The following is an 18,796-nucleotide window of genomic DNA, read 5'->3' on the forward strand; positions in this document are numbered from 1 at the left end:
CTTGGGCGCCCATTGTCGTTGTTCCATACTTCGGTCGTGCAACCACAATACGAGCTTCTTGCATGCATGTGTGCTTGCTCATTCGCCTTGATGGCTTGTCCTGCTCGTTAAGAGAGCAACTTCGTGTCTGTCGCGATGCTTTAACGAGCATTGTTTACTGGGTTGATACTGGCGAGCAGTGTGAGTTAAGTCAACAAGATTGACACGAGTATGACTACGCTAAAGATCCAAGGGTTCTAAGACGCGTCATATGCATTAAGGACCCGCATCATAGGTCAGCTGTTTTAAATGTATAAAAATGGATATTTTTACTATTATGTATTATCCTCCTTACTTTTAAGACTATATAAGTTAGGTCATATGTAAGGCCACTTATTTTAAATGTCATCCCTCTCTTGTGATGTGTTTTAGATCCCTTAGATCTTTAGGACGAAGCCGGTATGACGACCCTATCAAAGTCATTTCGTAGCCGGAGACTCTACCCAGTGCACTTAGATACTAGGTTATGAAATCTTTTGTTAGATGGTGTGTTAGGTCAGGATCTAGGGTGTTATGTAGTCTTTTAAATGTCTGACTATTATTTTTTGCTGGATTGGTTGTCCTAGGCAGATATCCATCTTTTGCTTCATGCTTTTAGTGTGACTGCATGCTTGATATGCATAGTAGCGAGCTAAAGCGTTCTTCTGCAGGGAGCCGTGTCTCTATATGCATACACACACGTATCATACATGGGGGAGCCCGTAATGATTTCTAACCCATTGCTTGTAGGTGTTGCTTAACTCCCCACTAGACACGACTCATTGTATGTTGCATGACTCTCCCTGCTAACACTTGTTTTCTATACATATAGGGTCTTTTCCCTTTTTTATGTACATTTCAGAGTCTAGAAGAGACTTGTAACAGAAATAAGGTACGTGCACAAGTTCCAAGGTGCTTTGATGCGGGAATCATATGGAGAGGACCAAAAGCAGATGCTCATGTCCCGTATTTTAATTCTGCATTTCATATTGATGTATAAAATTAAAATCGAGCATATATATGCAGAATCCCTTTTTTTCTCTTATAGCATATGTTGCCGACCCAACAGTACTTGGCCATTTCATATCATTTTGATTTTAGCTTGTTTTCGCCTTATTGCATGTTTGAATTATTTTCCTTGTTTATTTCTATGATTTGTCTGAGAATCACAATGCAATATAAACTCTTTAGAATTTAAAATTCTAAAGTTTTCTACAAAATCTTAATAAAATTTTTAAGATAATGAAATTTTAGGATTAAAATATTCAAGAATTTAAAATCTGTATTTTACTTTCTTGTTTGGCGTTCAGGCCAGATTTTAAAAGTGTTGCATTGCATGGGCATAACCCAAGTCATGCTAATAGAACCTCCATAATGTTTAAGGACCGTTTTAGATAACTGCATTCATATTGTATGTCCCGAGGAGAAGCCCCCGTGCTTCTCCAACCCGACTGACCCAACATACATTTTTATATATAGGTGGTTGTCTAGTGTGTCTAGCGTGTTAGAAGGCTCTCCAACCCATACGAGTTCTAAGTCCTTTTGTTGGAAGTTTTTCCAGTTTTGTAGTTGAATCTCCACTCCTCTTCCTTTTCTGAGGCATCCATGCCACTTCAGTAGGTATAAGTCACACCTTTTGGAGCTACAACTTGTAGTTATAGAATAGAGTTTCATTCTTATGACCTTAGGGCTACCGAGGTCCTCGTGGACGATGCAATTTACGGATAGCTGATCGAGGATTTCAAGACGTGTTGGGACGACTACCTTCACGATTGGGCACACTTAGGGTCATAGTGGTTTTGGATAACAGACCCATGGTACTCGACCCAGCTACCTCTACCTTCTAGGATTACTCTACTTTTCTTGCTGTTGAGCCCCTTTGAGCTTTGTGTCGCTGCTTAACTTTGTTTTATCATATTGCTAGCCTGATGTCGATGAGTTGTCACCCACTTGTGATATGACAATTTGTCTTTTGCCCTTATGGCCCGGACATGCTCTGACATATTGTGATATCCCTATTAGGATGATTTTGGTAATTCTGTGGGCTTCATGTATCGATGAGCTATTACCCATTTGGGAAGTGAGAGACTCGCTCTTTGCCCAATGACTTAGCGAAAGCTCTGAAGCATATGAGCATTCCCACACATAATAACATTCATTTGTTGACCTTTTTCCCTAGGTTCAGTATTATTGGGTATCTCCTATAATTTAATTAATAAAGTAGAATACGTCCCCTTGGGAGAGCTCTTGACCTCAGAACAGACACATAAACCTGAATTTTTGGTTATGGGTAGTCTACGTAGGTATTCTTTCGTGGATACTAATACAAGTCGTTTCTTCCTGATCTTGTTTGGGGAGACATGTTTGATTTATCCCTGTGAGGTTTATCGCTTGTAGACTCTCAAAATTTTTCTTTTCTCTTATTTTCCATCATTTCATATGTCCATCTTTTCCGGTTACTCCATTCTCCTGATCATTCATATGATCCGGAGAAGAGATTCATTCGGGAGAGGAAATTAAACGACGATCGACAAACCGATGACTTTTTTTAAAATAAAAAAGAGAAAAAGGAACCGAAAACAAACATATCTCACACCTAATCTTTCATATTTACAAACATAGCACTTAGGTGCTGTAACCTATGCATGCAATATATGCAAAATGCCCTTCAATTGAATTTTATCATCTAAGCCCCTTAGAGGTTATGAATAAGGAAAAATGAGTGAGATGATATACAACCAATAAATGGCATATATTTTTAATAACTTGATCCATTTCAAAGAATTACAAATAAGAAATAGCATTAGCAACTTCCTTACAGCTGACAGCCCATTCATTCTCAGTAAATAAACTTAATATTAATTGCATGCACTCTGCCAAAATAAAAGGGCACAATCTTTTCCACCATTGTATACACATCAGCGATGTCATAAATAATATATTGTGGAACAAACCACCACAGATTCATTGGAATTGCTCTCTTTGGTTAATCTATCAGCCCATAGTCCTCGGTAATTTTCAATCTCTTGCTCTGAACAATGGCTGCAATTGCCCCAATCCTTTGGAGTTGTGTGATTTCTTGTAAGAATCCTGGAAAAATTTCTGGATAAGGGAACTAGAATTCGATCATACATTGGATTAACGCAACAATGGAGATGCTGATGAAAATCTGCAAGGTTTCAGGTGGAACTTGGAATGTTGAACCGATTCTACAGTCTAGGGTGGTGCTCCCTTATTTGACGAAGAAGGTTGATGACTGTGCAAAAACCGCAGTATATACTAAGCATAAAAGCCATATTGGTACCAATCGAAGCACTCCTTTTGCTTCCTCTATTTTGATGACATTTAATGCATCATCTTTTTCAAACCTACACAATGATGGCTTTTCAGGAGCTTTTTATTCATGAACTATATCCAGACGCACATGAGCATTAATACATTACATTATGATGCAAAAGCTCAGAGAAGTATGTGTTAACAAAAAAGATAAAGGAATGCAGCTAACATCTAGAATTTGGAACTAAAGATGGATCTTAGATTTTTCAATTTCTTGATTCAAATATATTTTTTAAAACTAGGATTATACTTTTTTTATTACTGTCAGCATTTTTAAATAAAAATATTTGCATAAATACCACTCAGCTCCCAAGTATTTACATATCTAGCATATAAACTTCAATTCTTACATACATGCCATCTTACTTGCGCATGAAAATGTGTATTTAAAAAGTGAAAATGGTGATATTTTATATTGTGATATGAAATATTGGGGTGGTATAAATGTAAAACATAAAGTTTAGGTGTTGGATATGTAAATACATAAGAATTGGATGCTAAGCAGAAGTTGACAAAGTAAATGGAGCAGTGATGAATGGAGTAAGATTTTGGAGCAAATATTAGGAGCTTTGAGGGAGATGTTGAAGAAATCATTAATGGCAGACAAGATAACGGAGAAGCTCCGCAGCAATGAAGGTTGGAGGAGATCAAAGAGAGCTACGAGCCATATGACAATGAGGATATTGGGAAGGACGGTGGAATTAACATTGGCAAAAAAACACAAGAATTGCTCAGAGTTTGTTGAAATGGAAAAAAAAAAGGGAAAGCAGAGCTACATAAGGTGTACAAGAATCATGTAAACAAACTTATTTACCAGAATTACGAGAGTAGTTATGCAGCTTGTAAGCGTTAAACCATTGCTATAAAACTTATCACGATATCATCCTTCTCATTGCAATGGCTTCTCACTTTTTCCCACCTTGTTTGATGCCAAGGTAAATTTTGTGGTTTTTTTTTTCTTTGGCAAAAGTTGTGACGTGCCTTCACTTGGCTAATGTTGGGAGCGTCCTAAAACTATTCCATGGTGAAAATTGATGTGTGCTATAATATTCACAGCAGTAGAGTAATTGATTGTCTTATAGTTGCATGAGAATTCAACACACACTCAAGTAAAAGAGAACAATCAGTAATGATACTAGAAATTTTTACGTGGAAAAATCCGTAAAGAGAAAAAACCACGGGGTCTAACCTAGATGTAAAAATTCACTATAGGTTGATGATTACAGAGACCCATTGTCCCATAGACGGAAAATGTTTACTAGGTTTTCCAAGTTAAAATGTCGACTGACAGCTTCTCGTCGGTGGTGGTCAACGGTGATTGGTGGTGATCGACGGTAGTCAACGGTCGACTTTATTTATAGTGTTCTAGGTGAAATTAATCCAGAACACTATAAAGTGTTTTAGGTGAAATGTTTACTAGGTGATAGGTAGCCCTCTTTCATGATAGGGGTGAGACTTTATTTATAGAGTTCTGGGTGAAATTAATCCAAGAATATAAGCCACTTTGATCGGATGGTTCGGAGAGCTTCCTTCGATCAGACGGTGTTTGATTGACATTTAAGCGCCTTAACGATGTCGGAATTGAGCAATCTTGAAATCGTTAGAATTGTCTTGTCGAGACGCTTAATTAGACTATAAACTTGCTAGATTCGACATTCATTAAACCTTATAAATATGTCCGATAAAAGTGGTTTACTGACTTGATTTGTATCGAATTAGATTAATTTTGGTAACACTGAGTTCTTCTTGTTGAGCCGATCAGTTTGACTATAAGTTTGCTAAAATCGGAGTTCTTGATGAGTTTTTATCAAGATTTAAATATTTCTTACACAAAAAATCGTCTCGAGATTTATATCATGTCTCGAGATTCATGTCGGATGATAGAGATTTGCTGGAAATACATAAAAAATCATGACTCATTCTTGTGACGATTGCCTGCTTAAAATCTTGAGCACCTAAAGATGAGCTCTCAAAGATACATGGAAGATAGCCAACTGCTATTTTGTATCTTTGTTAGATCTATATATTTAAATCAAACAAAAAATTTATACAAAAAAAATTGGGGAGAGAAAAACTTGTCATGTGATTTGTCTTTTTGCATGCTAATTTCATTTACTTTTTATACTTGTTCATGAATGAAATTACATTTTAAAGGAAGCTACTTTTATGTTTTTTGTGCAAGTATAATAGATAAAGCAATTAGAGCGAACTAGAGCGAAATCGAAGTGAAACAAGACAATTGGAGCAATGTTGGCGCCTAGGCGCCGGAATCCGACCACCATGTTTGGAAAAATTTGTAGTTACAAACTTTCAACAGGATGCTATACATTATTAGAATTGCATACTTCTGATAAGAAATTGAATCCACAAGTTCTGCTAGAACCAAAAAAAAAAAAAAAAAAAAAAAAAAAAATTTTTGAACAGGAGAAGTTAAGAAATGACTTGTGTGCTTGTCAATTAGCTCGGACAAAAGCTAGCAAAACATTTGAATGTTTCATAACTTCATTGACATCATCACCATGCAGGTACCACAGAAACCAAACAATAAAGAATCCAAACTCATAATTTAGCAACTGGTTATGCATACAGGCCTCCTAAGCTCTTGACTATTAGGCTATGATCTTGGATTTTTTCAAAGTTTCCCTGTAAAACAACTAAAAATAATCGGGAATAAAAAAGAAATTTAAAAACCTAACCATGTGAAAACTTCGCCGGAACAACGGAACTTATCAAGGTTAGGATTTCGAGTCGAAATGAAGACAGGATTTTCATGTCCAAAATCAAGCCTCCCTCTATCAGCCTTTCCACATATCCAGAACCGCCCACCCGCCAGAAGCGACGGGTGGAGCAATGCGCGTGAGATGCTCACCTAAACATCTGCGCCACCATCACCGGGTCAGTAACTTCATAGCGGTCGAGACGACCAGAGGTAGGGTAAGGGCGGAAGCCTGCTGGGAGAAGGAGAGTGGCTATAGGCTTCGGGTAGAAGCGAATATCCATTTTTCTGCCGCCAAGCTTTGTCGGATTTTACAAATTTGATAAATACAACTTAACATAAATCTACAACTGCAGCTATACACTCTTCCAATTTCCAAATAGCAGAACGCTAAGCAACAAGCCGAAGAGATCTCGCATTTGGAAATGGAAAATGAATAGCTTTGGAGCGGATGCATCGCATGGAGATGGCGACATAACAAACAGATACGAAGCTTTCTGTCACCGTCCTCGTCAAGCGTCCGCTCCGTTACAAATATATATATATATGGTGGTTTTAATATTCTATTTTTAGGGGCCCACCCTGCGGCTTTAAAACCGCTAATATATATAATGCGGCATTTTGATAAATTTAGTGCTTTGTTATGATATTTGTGAGAGCGATGGCAACAGAGAAGCCATTGGTGGAGCGCTGCAGAGGCATCAATGGGATGGAGAAGGTGGTGCTGACGGAATCCAGAGGATGTTCCGTTGAGGTTCGTTTGTTAGAGAAAATATTACATTTGGTAATTAGAACGTGTAGCCGGCGGCATGATCATAGCATACTGTTAGAAGCATGCATAGTGTGGTGTAATTCATGTCGTCTTCTGCACGTCCGAACGACGGATATAATGTTTTCTCTTGTGATAACACAATTTTAATAGGATTTTGAATTGGATTTAGGTTGAATCCAATCAAACAAAAAAAAAAAATGAAAATTATATGCAACGCTTCATCAGATCAAATTTTTCTGAATTTCATCTATTTTATTCGTGTTTCATCTCTTTTACGATAAGTACTAATTTTTTTTTTAATTGGAAATTTTAATTCATTTGTATTTGCTGGGGTAACAGAGCGGAAGTTTAAAGGTAGTTTTTTATTTCACACACGCGCGCGCGCACACACACACTAAAGTGTATATTAGATGTATTTTGAGCCTAATTTACGCGATAGAACAGTTCTTGTTTATAGTTTTCTATAATCATTGTTGCTTTTTATAATGTAGAAATGTGGAGCATGTATGAAGGCCAGCATAATCATATCTAATATCGATGGAACACTTGCTCAAATCTTGTTCAAATTTTACTCAAATTATTATTGAACCGCGTAAAACATGTTCGAACCATATTCAATCATTAAATCAAAATTTAAGATGAATCGTTGGCCGGATTTCATAACTGAGGCGATGAATCTGATTAATAGTCGCTAAATGTTATTTGAATCTTCTTCGAGTCTTATTTAAAATTTCATAGACATTATTTGAAATTTATTAAATTTTATTTCAACAATTTTTGAAAGCCTATAAATTTTGATTAAATCATTTTTAAATATTACTCCAACTTTGGTTGCAATGTTCCCACAAATCAATCACACAGTAATGTTGATAGCTTAAGATTGAGGTACTAAGAAGAGAGTTAGGTAGTTCCTTGCTTGAAAATTTGCATGATTACGTACTTCTGCATGAATTTTGACTTCCACTTCTATAAAAAGGAGGTATTGTCATCCTAAACGAATTTCCATCCATATATCTCTTAGGCATAAAGGGTAGGGATTGAGTTTGATCATGAGTGAAGGCAGTGTGTTGAGCCGGGCATGACTGAGTTGGCTCGAACAAATCGAGCAGCAATCGAGTCAATTATTTTAGTATGGTGGAGAGTAGAGTTGTGCAGGTGAGATGTGGAGGAGAAATCAAAGGGATTTAAGCATATGAGTGAGAGCAGGAGTGGTGTGCAAACTCAAACAAGTCGACAGACCAGGTGTAGAGGCACGTGAATAACAAAGTATAAGTTTCATTGTGTCGACCGAGATGGGTAAGTTTCTACCGAGATTTTGCTTATGGATAAACATCAATAGAACATTATTGTGTTATCTTAGATTTTATTTATATAAAAGGGCCTTAATATATATATATATATATATATATATATATATATATATATATAAGATAGATAGATAATTTAACATTAGATTCTAATATAAAAATTCTATAATAAAATATATAAGAATTTGAGATGTTAAGGACATAATTTATATTATATGCATGTAAAAAATTTAATGAAATTTAAAATCTTATTAAAATTTTAAAGTTATTTGAAAATAGGATAATTAATAGTATTTATTAATAATTTATTAAGATATTAAAGAGTTGAGGGTATGAAAATATTAAATTAATGCAGAGTAAAATTGTGAATTATAGTTATAAATGTCCAAGAAAATATTAAATTGAACTCATCCAAAAAATAAAATTATGTTTTAGAAAAGTTGATTAGAAATGCCTCAATTAAATGCAGTGATAGATTATTTCATTAATTAAATAATATAAACAACTTTTAAAAAAAATTCTATTTAATTAATGGAAAAATATTATTAAGTGAGGAGATTAAATTTAATCTTAAATTAAGTTATTTAACAAAAATAATTTTAATATATCTTTATAGGCATTCTATTAAATAAATAGGCAATAAAAATTAAAAGTAAGAATTCATCTTAAATTGAGGTGATTTTAAGTAGTAACATGTATTCTTCAAAACCAAATGCATATTAAAATGTGTGCTACAAATCTCTAAGCCTGTTTAAACCTATTTATTGTATATACTAATTACTATGGAAACATATCAAATGATATGGAATTATATCGAATGTTTGTTTGTGCATGTTAACTGATAAATTCACCTTCCTTAGGATATAATTGGAGATGATCAGAATTTAAAATGGAATATGATATTGGTATTAAAGTAACTAAATGATATATTTTAGAAGGTGCTTCTATGATGAATGTATTATATAAAATAATATAGATATAAAAATGATATAATGTGCTGTAATAAATATTCTGAACATTCATGAATGATCATATTGGAAATATAAACTGTCAATTTATTTAACTCCTATTTATTATATTTAACTAGCATGTATTCTTATTTTTTTTTTTTGTTATGCCATTATAATTTAGATGCATGAGTATTTATTAAGTTATTGATAAATCACAATAATTTAAACTAATATTTCCATGTTTAAATATATATATATATATATATATATATATATTGCAGGGATTTGTGTTAGAGTTTTAAAGCTTTATTGTCATTCATATTTAGATATTCAAATTATTGTTAGACACTTTAACATGTTAGAACTTAAGTAATGTTGCATAAAATGATTTAATGACTTGGTAAATAATAATAAGTAATATAACATATTACACCTGATTATAAAAGCAACCATTTGGCCTTAAGATCTTCTATTAAGAGCATGCCTCAAACTTGCGCCATAGAAAATCTTGTTGTGTACCATATAGTTTTATATTTTTAGCTATGTTTTCAAAGTGCCAAGCACAATGTGAGTTTTTTTTTTTTGGCTTAAATCTATAAAGCATGAAGTAAAATGGTCATTTAATTAATTGGTGCACTCGAATCATACATTAAAAATTTTATTGAGAATTACTAAATCTAGTAATGAAAGACAGGAAGTATCATATAAGATTATTATTGAGCGAAAGAATGTGCACGTAGAGGAGCATTTCTAAGAAGCGATTAGCTCTAACAATTGAGAATGAAAAATGAATCGACAATAACTCAAATACTATGAGAACTTAGGAGGATAAATGAATGTTTGTACCCTACATATTATGATGGGCACTGAAATAGAAAATGAAGTTTGAACTAATATTTCCATACACGCAATATTGTTTCATTAGCTTGATTAAAGTATTTTAGTTTGTAGTTGTCATTCTATTGGAATGGAAGGTTATAGATTTTGGTTTTCAAACTGGTTGGAAAATTATACTTTAAATTTTTAAAATTATTTTTTAGTCTGTTTCAGTATTTTTCTATCATTCTATGGGATTCATTTAGATATTAACTTAGAAATTTATTCATGATTTTTATAAACCAGCCTTTGTGACTAATATATAAATCAAGATTAGTATCCAAAAACCTAGCCTATAACATAGTGCAACATATAAATGTGTTCGTAAAATACATCCTGCATTAAATAAGTAAAACTGAACTTCCTCCACATAAACAAAAACTATTTGACATTGTAACAAGTATAAGCATTACCTAGTGAGCTGGTAATAATAACTAGTATGAGAAAGAGTAGAAGTCAAAAGATCAAATATAGATGCTTAGAAAACTAAAAAAGAGGGTAAAAAGAAGAGCAATACAAAATTTAAATGATTCACATTTTACAACCTAATTAAACTTATCATTTGGGCCTTTCATTATCAAAACATAATAGATACACTCCTTGTTCATAATATCAAAAGCTTTGTTTATTTTTCTCTTAATATAGATTTCTTTAAATGTGTTTGAGTACATAATTATTGTCGTCTACTTGTTATTGTAATCATTTATTTGGTTTAAGCATGGATTTTTTATGTTACTGCATCAACATGTAACAAAAATTGATATCATATTTATAGTTTTCTATGATTATGCTTTCGTAAGTTTTCAATGTGTACAAGTTTACATGATTGAGAATTGTTATTAGGATGTTGAGATAATATTTTCTTTTCAAATGTTTGATGTTGCAACTTTCAATAACAATCACTAAGATTAAATACAAGGCTTGTTAGATAGTTAGAGTAAGCCATTTGTGCATTTCAAGTAAGATATATATATTTGGTATTTTCATAATCAACGTCTTATGTATCCACTTGTAGGTTTATCTCTATGGCGCACATGTTACATCTTGGAAAAATAATCGTGGAGAAGAGATGCTTTTTGTCAGTAGTAAGGTAACATAATATGCTCTTATGCGTAGCAAGTGGTTTAGATTTGGCACATTACTTATTTTTAATTGAGCAAATCTAGTTGAAGTATTTTTATGAAACCTTCTTATGACCAATACTCTTACATATCTTTTTTTTACAAGCCTTTTGGTTGGACTTATTATGACTTCTAATATTTTAGCTTTCACAAATTTGAGACTTATAAAAAATCTTGATAAGTTGAATTATATTATCAAAATACAAGAAATATGTGAATATAAGTGTTAAGGCATTATGATAAACTTCAACTTAATTGTTCCTGAAGATTGATTTGCTTTTGCATAAGCTTGTATCCAATCATTGTATTCAAAAAGTTATTGGAACTGTCTTTTATTTGAGTTGTTTTCAGCAATTGAATAAGAGGGCATGACAATCTAAGTTGTATGAGATCATATGAAAGGTGAAAAAAAAAACATTGATTTATATGAAAGTCCTCCTTATTTTTTTCTTTAAGGAGTTTGTTTGTTTAAACCATAATGATAATCAAACATGAAATAGCTTTTGAAAGTGAAATCTATTTTGGTGTTGCGCTTCCCAGATTTTTGTGTTGCTCTTCCCTTAAGTCAAGTTCACATGGCAATATTGGTATCGAAGAAGCCTTCTTAAAACCTTAAGTTATCTATCTCAAACTAAAATCTTTTTCACTAAAAATCATCATCAATGTAATTTCTCAAAAAAGTATGATCTTGAGTGTCTCAAATGTAAGAAAAATACACAATTATAGATCATTGACTCTAGTGTTTGTGATCATTGGAAGGTATTCTTTCAAACCCAATTTATCAGTAATATTTGGGGTTTAACTTAGGCGAACAATATTTCTAGTATAAGGTGAGTTATATCTTTCATTAATGATCACACTCAAAGATCTTTGATAATTCTAATGAAAGATAGGTTTAATACTTGCTCCATTTCCCAAAAACTTCACTCCATTATAAAGATACAACTCAAAACCTAAGTTTAAGTCCCTATGCCAACAATGAAAGATATTTTTATTTTACTTTTAAATAATACCTCAATAAGGAATTGATTGTCAAACTTCTTTTATCCATACTCAATAAAATGGTATAACCAAAAATAAAAATTTATCTCTTTTGGATGTTATTTGATTAATGGTGATCATGAATTTGGCATTTGAATGTGGAAAAGTTAAGGGCTTCTAATCATAGAAAGTTTAGTTGTTTGGTAGTATGATAAAGGTTATTAGTGGTGTCGATTCTTCATATTACATTGTTAAGATGAAAAGCTAATCATTGTGTGATGAAAATTAATTAGTCTTGATAATTATATATGGATAGTGGTGATTTAGAAGAAGAATTTAGTCTTTTTCATAACATGTAATTCTTGCTAGTTGTTTTACATGATTTATCTACAAAAGTTCAAATTGGCTAAATTTAGGCATGACTTGAATGAGATTGAGTGTAGTATTGATCTAATTTGCTTAACTAAGTTAGGACAAGATTTGATAATAGAATTAGAATTTGAAAGCGATAGAGGTTGGTTCTATCTTGAATAGATTAGGTTTAGGATTTCTATTAGGATTTTCAATTTGTTGAGTAAAACTGAAGAATTTCACTTGAAAAAGGTTACTAAGAACATAAATTTATGATATATGATTTCATGAATTTTTATTTAACTATAATATATTATAGAGGAAATAAAAATTTAACAAAAAGTAGGGAAACTAGAAATTACAAATAAATATGGCATATCGTAGATGGATATGAAACTAAATAATCAATATCATAAATTGAAAGTAGAAGGTAGAAACAAGAATTTTGATAAATTAGGCATATCGTAGATGGATATGAAACTAAATAATCTATTAAAATTTTGATCCAATTAGCCATGAATTGATAAGTCAATTGAAAGTGATTTTGAACTTAGCCAAGAATTTCAGCCACTTTACTAACTCTTCTATAAGGCAATAACATTAAATCAACATTTAGGAATTCACTCTAAATGCCACATTTAAGGTAAGAGGCTCTAACCAATTGTGGTTTCTCTTGTTACATCTAACCAATGAGCAAGTAAACTTATTTAGTATGTAGAACTAGCATCTATGCTCTTGAACTAAGGAAATCAATTTTATTCCAGCTTGCTTCTTTTCCCTCTAATCTTCATTAATGCAAGTCATAAGCTTTAATTAAAACATTTTAATTTGTTATTTTCTTAACACTTGTTACAAGTTAATGAAACGATATATATATTGAAATTTGATACATGTTTATCATCTCAAGTTATAATTTGGCGATATTTTGTTATCTTTAAAATTTTTTTCTATCGTGCATTTGTTTAAACTTTGATTATCTCCATAATGTGTTGATATTTACACATTTAAAGCTTATTATATTAGCATTTGTTTTTTCCCCCCTTACATTTTACGATCTTTATTTATTTACCTTTTATTTTATGTAACATGGTAAATTCTAATCGTATTAGCACCACAGTAAAAGTTTCCCAAGTTGTTTAATCTCTTAGATTTTCTAATTATATGCATTTCATTATCTTTTATAGGCTGTGTTCAATCCTCCAGATGCAATACAGGGCGGCATCCCTATTTGTTTTCCACAAGTATCACCTTAATTGCCATCATACAATTTTCTAGTCATTTAACTTTATTTTATTTTTTATTTTTTTTGACTTTTTGCCTAAATATAATATGGATGGAGTTTGGACGACTTGGAAAGCTTAAACCACATGGTTTTGCAAGGAACCGACTTTGGGCTATTGATGAAAATCCACCGCCTTTGCCTGAAAGCAACAACTATAGAGCTTTTGTTGATTTAATTCTTAAGCCACATGAAGAAAAATTCAGATTTTGGCCGTATAGGTATGTTCATCCATTTATATGCCAAAGTTCTTTTCCAAAAACACACATGATTAATTTGTATTTGCAGTTATGAGTTTCGATTGAGGGTTGCTTTGACACCCGGTGGTGATATTATACATATAGCACGCATAAGAAACCTCAATAGAGATGGAAAGTCATTTTCATTTACATTTGGGTTCCACAATTACTTCTCTATTTCGGATATTTGGTGAGTTTATGAGCTTGCTTTCACTTTATTACTTAATGTTGTTTGTTATTCTTGGGAGCTATTTCATTTGTTATTTTCTTAAGTAAATGCTCCATGATCCAATTGACTAAAGAAAAAATTCTTTTTATAATAATACTCCAAAACATGCCACTTTGATGCAAATTTCTTTATTTCTCATTTTAATATACATGCTCCAACAAAGTACAAGGAAGTGCATGATTGTGCTCCTCCCCCAAGATAAACATAACACTAATAATGTGGAACAATCATCTCAGTTTGGGATTTTCATGTAGATGTCACTGTATTCACTATGCTAAATATGCTTGGATATATCTTTTTTTAGCTAATGATATTTATTTTCTTACTACAAATCTTTAAAAAAAAAATAAAATCTTAGGTGCATTTTAATGGCAAAAGTTCAACCTTAAATGTTTCTTTAATGGTCAACGGGACAAACAAAAAGTTAGAACTTTAAATAATCCTGAACTTAGCCATTATTTCTAAATCTATGACATAAAGTTAAATGGCAATACTACATCATTTGTTTCTTATTTGCCTTTACTAACCTGAGAGCACTTTTGATCGAAAGGCAATATGTTTTATATCTATTGAAAACATGTTTTAAAAATGACAACATTTGAATGTAACTTCATTGAAATAGAAGCAATTTGAACTGAATATGCATGATTGTCATCACCATGCCACTCAAATCTTTAACGATAACTATTTTTTTTTTATAATTTTGAGGCTCTAAACTATTCCTTCGTTAAAATTAAGCCCAAAAGACAATATACACAATTCAAACCCGCAATCTTCCGGTGGGAAACTAAACTCTTAACCACTATATCGTAGGTAAGTATGTGGCTCTGGACTTTTAAAAGAACATCTTAGCAAAATAAGCGGTAATTTGGTGATTTTGATATTTGTATTGTTCTTAAAAATAAACATGCATGACATATGGCCTATTGATTGTCATTTTCATTGAGTTGAACAGATTCTTTACGAATTTTGATTCATGGTCAACACAATTGCCACCAACTACCACATTGTGGAGATGTCTTGTGCTCTAGAAATGGGGTTGAAGTTAATGTAGCCTTCCTTTTATATTGTAGAAGTTAAATTAAAAAATGAGTATGGTTGCATGTCAAAAAATTTACGGTGGTAAAGTAATAATTTAACAATTCAGAGTTGCACAAAATCTGACACATACACAAATAATAAAAAAAAAACAGAATGAGACACTAAGAATTTTTAAAGTAGAAAAGTTCAGAGAGGAAAAAATTCATGGGGCCTAACCCAGTTGAAACATTCTACTATAAGTTTGTAAGTATAAAGATAAAGCCTTCTACCATAACCTAAAAATGATTGCAAGGTTTGTCCAAGTACAATGTTCATATATAAAAAAGTTTATTGCACCATGATAGAAAGCAGTTGTTGCTGGTAGTTATCACAAAGTATTTGATACACCGTGTTCGATGTACGTTGTTGCACAATATTTAGAATATTGTGTTACTCTGTATGTAAGAGACTTTATCACTCAATAGAGTATTTCATTACTTTGCAATATGTGTTATTACTCAGTAATGCACATCATTGCTCCACAAGGTATTTTATTACTCCATAAGTCCACTAACAACAACAAGTAGAGGGCGACCGATAGTGATCGACGATGCCTGAAAAGCAGCGGTCAGTGACTACGAAGATCAAGAGTTTTTGTTGGGTTTTTAGTCCAGAACAAAATTGGAAATGGGATCCTTCTTCTTCTTCCTCCTTCCTCACTTCAAGTGAAGAGAGAGGGTATATATATAGGCCCATCCTTCGGTGAATAACCTCCATAACCACCCGACTAAACGACCCAAGTTGATTCCCCTTGAACATAAGAGATTAAATTTATAATGATCATATTGTCTTAATGACCACAAAATCAAGGGACCTTCGGCTCATTGGATTCCTCTCATCGAAACGCTCGCTTTAACCCTAAGCGCATCAAATTTGGAGTTCATTTAATCCCCAAATAACCAACAAAAGCTTCCAAAACTAGTTCAATGATTTGATATGGGGTTGATTTTTGTATCATTTGGTTCATCTCATTGATCCATTTTGTTTGACCATATGTTTGTTGAAATCAACATTCTGAGTGAATTTTAATTTCAATCAAAACATTACTTGCAAAAATAAAAAGATTATATTTGTTGATCACACATCGAATATAGTAGTTGGAAAATAGAACATCTTATATATGCTCGATCCTTTACTTTCAAGAAGATTCTAATTTCTGAACTCCAGCCCTATTCACAGTTGTTTTTCCTTCCTGTTTGTTGATTAGGGTTGTGAATGTTGGTTCCATTTATGTGCTTGGTTGATGTGTTATCCTATTTTCAGTGAAGTACGGATTGAGGGGTTGGAGACATCATATTACTTAGACAATTTGAAGGGTGAACAACTTTTCACGGAACAAGGAAACTCTCTCACATTTGAATCAGAAGTAAGTTGAAGATTTTCCTTTTAATTTGATATAATTACATACACATCATTCGAAACATTGCTATTTACAAAACTATCATCAATGTAATTTTTTTTTTAAAGCACCAAACCAATGCATTAACTCGTGTCTCGGTCATGTCATAATCAAATCATTGAGAATCTGATAAAGAAAAGAAAATGATGGGTTTGCTTTTTATCGTGAATTCTAACATTTGAGTGAGAGTTCGAAAAATGGATAAGAGTGAGCGTTATATTTACAAATAGCAATGTTGAGTGTTATATACTTAATTATCTCTTTATTTTTATGTTTTTACAGTAGATGAATGTTCTCTTAGCTTAGCTTCTTATTTAATTTTACAAAATGTTTATTTTTTTTGGGAGAAAGGTTGACAAGATGTACCTAAATACGCCAAACTCCATAGCAATAAGAGATCATCAAAAGAGGAGAACATACATCGTGCGAAAAACCGGACTGCCCGATACAGGTTAGTATGATCTATATCAAAAAATCATTACGTGCGGCTGATCGTATGTCTGGACGACAGTCTAGATACAATCACGCCATCATGAATCGCTCTACAACCCATCAAAACCGTTGTCAGCATGTCATCATTGAATGTTAATGATTGATCATGTGCAGAAAAGAAATCAGATAAAAAAATGATAAAAAAAAAGATAATAATTATTGACCATTACGTGGTTGTAATATACAGCTGTATGGAATCCGTGGGATAAGAAAGCGAAGGCCATGAGTGATTTTGGGAACGATGAATACAAGCGTATGGTGTGCGTGGAGGCAGCCATTATTGAGCATCCTTTCACCCTCAAGGCAGGAGAAGAATGGACCGGCACGCAGCAGCTCTCTGTTATTCCCTACAGCTAGTCCAGCGGCCACTTGGATCCCAGAAAGCTTCTCCATGGCTGAAACTATATATATATATATATCAGTCACTCAGTGCTGCCTTTTTATTCAGGTCATTTTCTTCCGCAACCCTGCCTCTTGCTCTTCTATTCTATTCATCTTATCATGTTGTCTCAAGTCAGACTCCGGACGCAGCTCTACGTACGAAACTCTATGTGTGCTATATCTGGCACACCTAAAAAAGTATTAAAATGGAACACGAACGAACAAATGTTGATTCGCGTTCGGCTCGTTTATATATCGAGCAAAAAAAATATATATATTATTCATGTTTGGTTCATAAACTTAGCGAAAGAATTGAACACGGGTTTCTTAACAAATCGAACACAAACACAACTTATTTGCGAATAACCGAGTCGAACACAAACACAACTTATTTGCGAATAACGAATCATTTTGATAGCTCTATTTGGCAGACTAACCTAATAATTTTTATTAAGTTTTACATACATACCCTTCAGTTCCTATGTATTTATCTAATACCTAAACTTTAATTTTACCATCTTACTTGCACATGGAAATGACACTCTTTTTCTGTGCAGGCACTGACTGGCATCTTCCTCAACAGCTAGTGTTAGGCGACTATTTCTACCATTTATTTATTTATTTTCATTTATTGGGTCTATGTGTATATTATAAATAAAATTTACAGTTATTGCGTCTATTATGAATAGAAAATATCAATTATGAATATTATTGGGTCTATGTGTAAAAATTATATATTATTTTGGTTTATTTATATATTTTGTAAGGAAGTGGTTTGCCTCGTGGAGGCTTTGATCATTGCAACGTATAATTATAATAAACGTGCTTCACGTGCTAAACTTGGATGGTCTTAAAAGGCATTTTCATATATACCACCCATTTCTTATGTATTTTCATATCTAACACCTAAATTTTGATTTTTATATTACTCTTCAAGCTAAATCATGAAATTAATGTTTTAATTTATTTTTAATTAGTTTAAAATTATGTTTTAATTAATATTACAAAAATAAATTTATATTAGCTCATTATGAGCTTGCTTAATTTAATTCAAAATTTAAATTTAATAATAATTTACACTGAATTTTAAGTCAATGTCGATCTTTAATCAACACGCTCCTCGCTATCAAGCCTCTCGAGTAAATATTAGGCAAGGACTTCCGGATGCATGCGGAGTCTTATAGGAGAGCGACACATGTAAAGTAGATCAATCACAATGTATTGTGATGAGTCCACTTTACACATGATGCCTGTTTATTGAACTTCGGA

At 32.6% G+C, this 18,796-nt stretch overlaps 1 protein-coding gene across 1 annotated transcript; it reads left to right on the plus strand.

The window, feature by feature from the left end:
• Positions 1–6,724: 6,724 nt before the first annotated feature.
• Positions 6,725–18,235, plus strand: LOC110022793 (putative glucose-6-phosphate 1-epimerase). Its single transcript, XM_020721901.1, has 9 exons — positions 6,725–6,824; positions 10,991–11,065; positions 13,613–13,669; positions 13,768–13,928; positions 13,996–14,136; positions 16,519–16,621; positions 17,006–17,105; positions 17,334–17,594; positions 18,085–18,235. Exons 1-8 carry the CDS (start codon positions 6,732–6,734, stop codon positions 17,501–17,503), a joined length of 900 nt encoding a protein of 299 aa, XP_020577560.1. The 5' UTR covers positions 6,725–6,731; the 3' UTR covers positions 17,504–17,594; positions 18,085–18,235.
• The last annotated feature ends 561 nt before the right edge of the window (positions 18,236–18,796 follow it).

Source organism: Phalaenopsis equestris, unplaced genomic scaffold (assembly GCF_001263595.1).
Source record: "Phalaenopsis equestris unplaced genomic scaffold, ASM126359v1 Scaffold000202, whole genome shotgun sequence".
Taxonomy (NCBI): domain Eukaryota; kingdom Viridiplantae; phylum Streptophyta; class Magnoliopsida; order Asparagales; family Orchidaceae; genus Phalaenopsis; species Phalaenopsis equestris.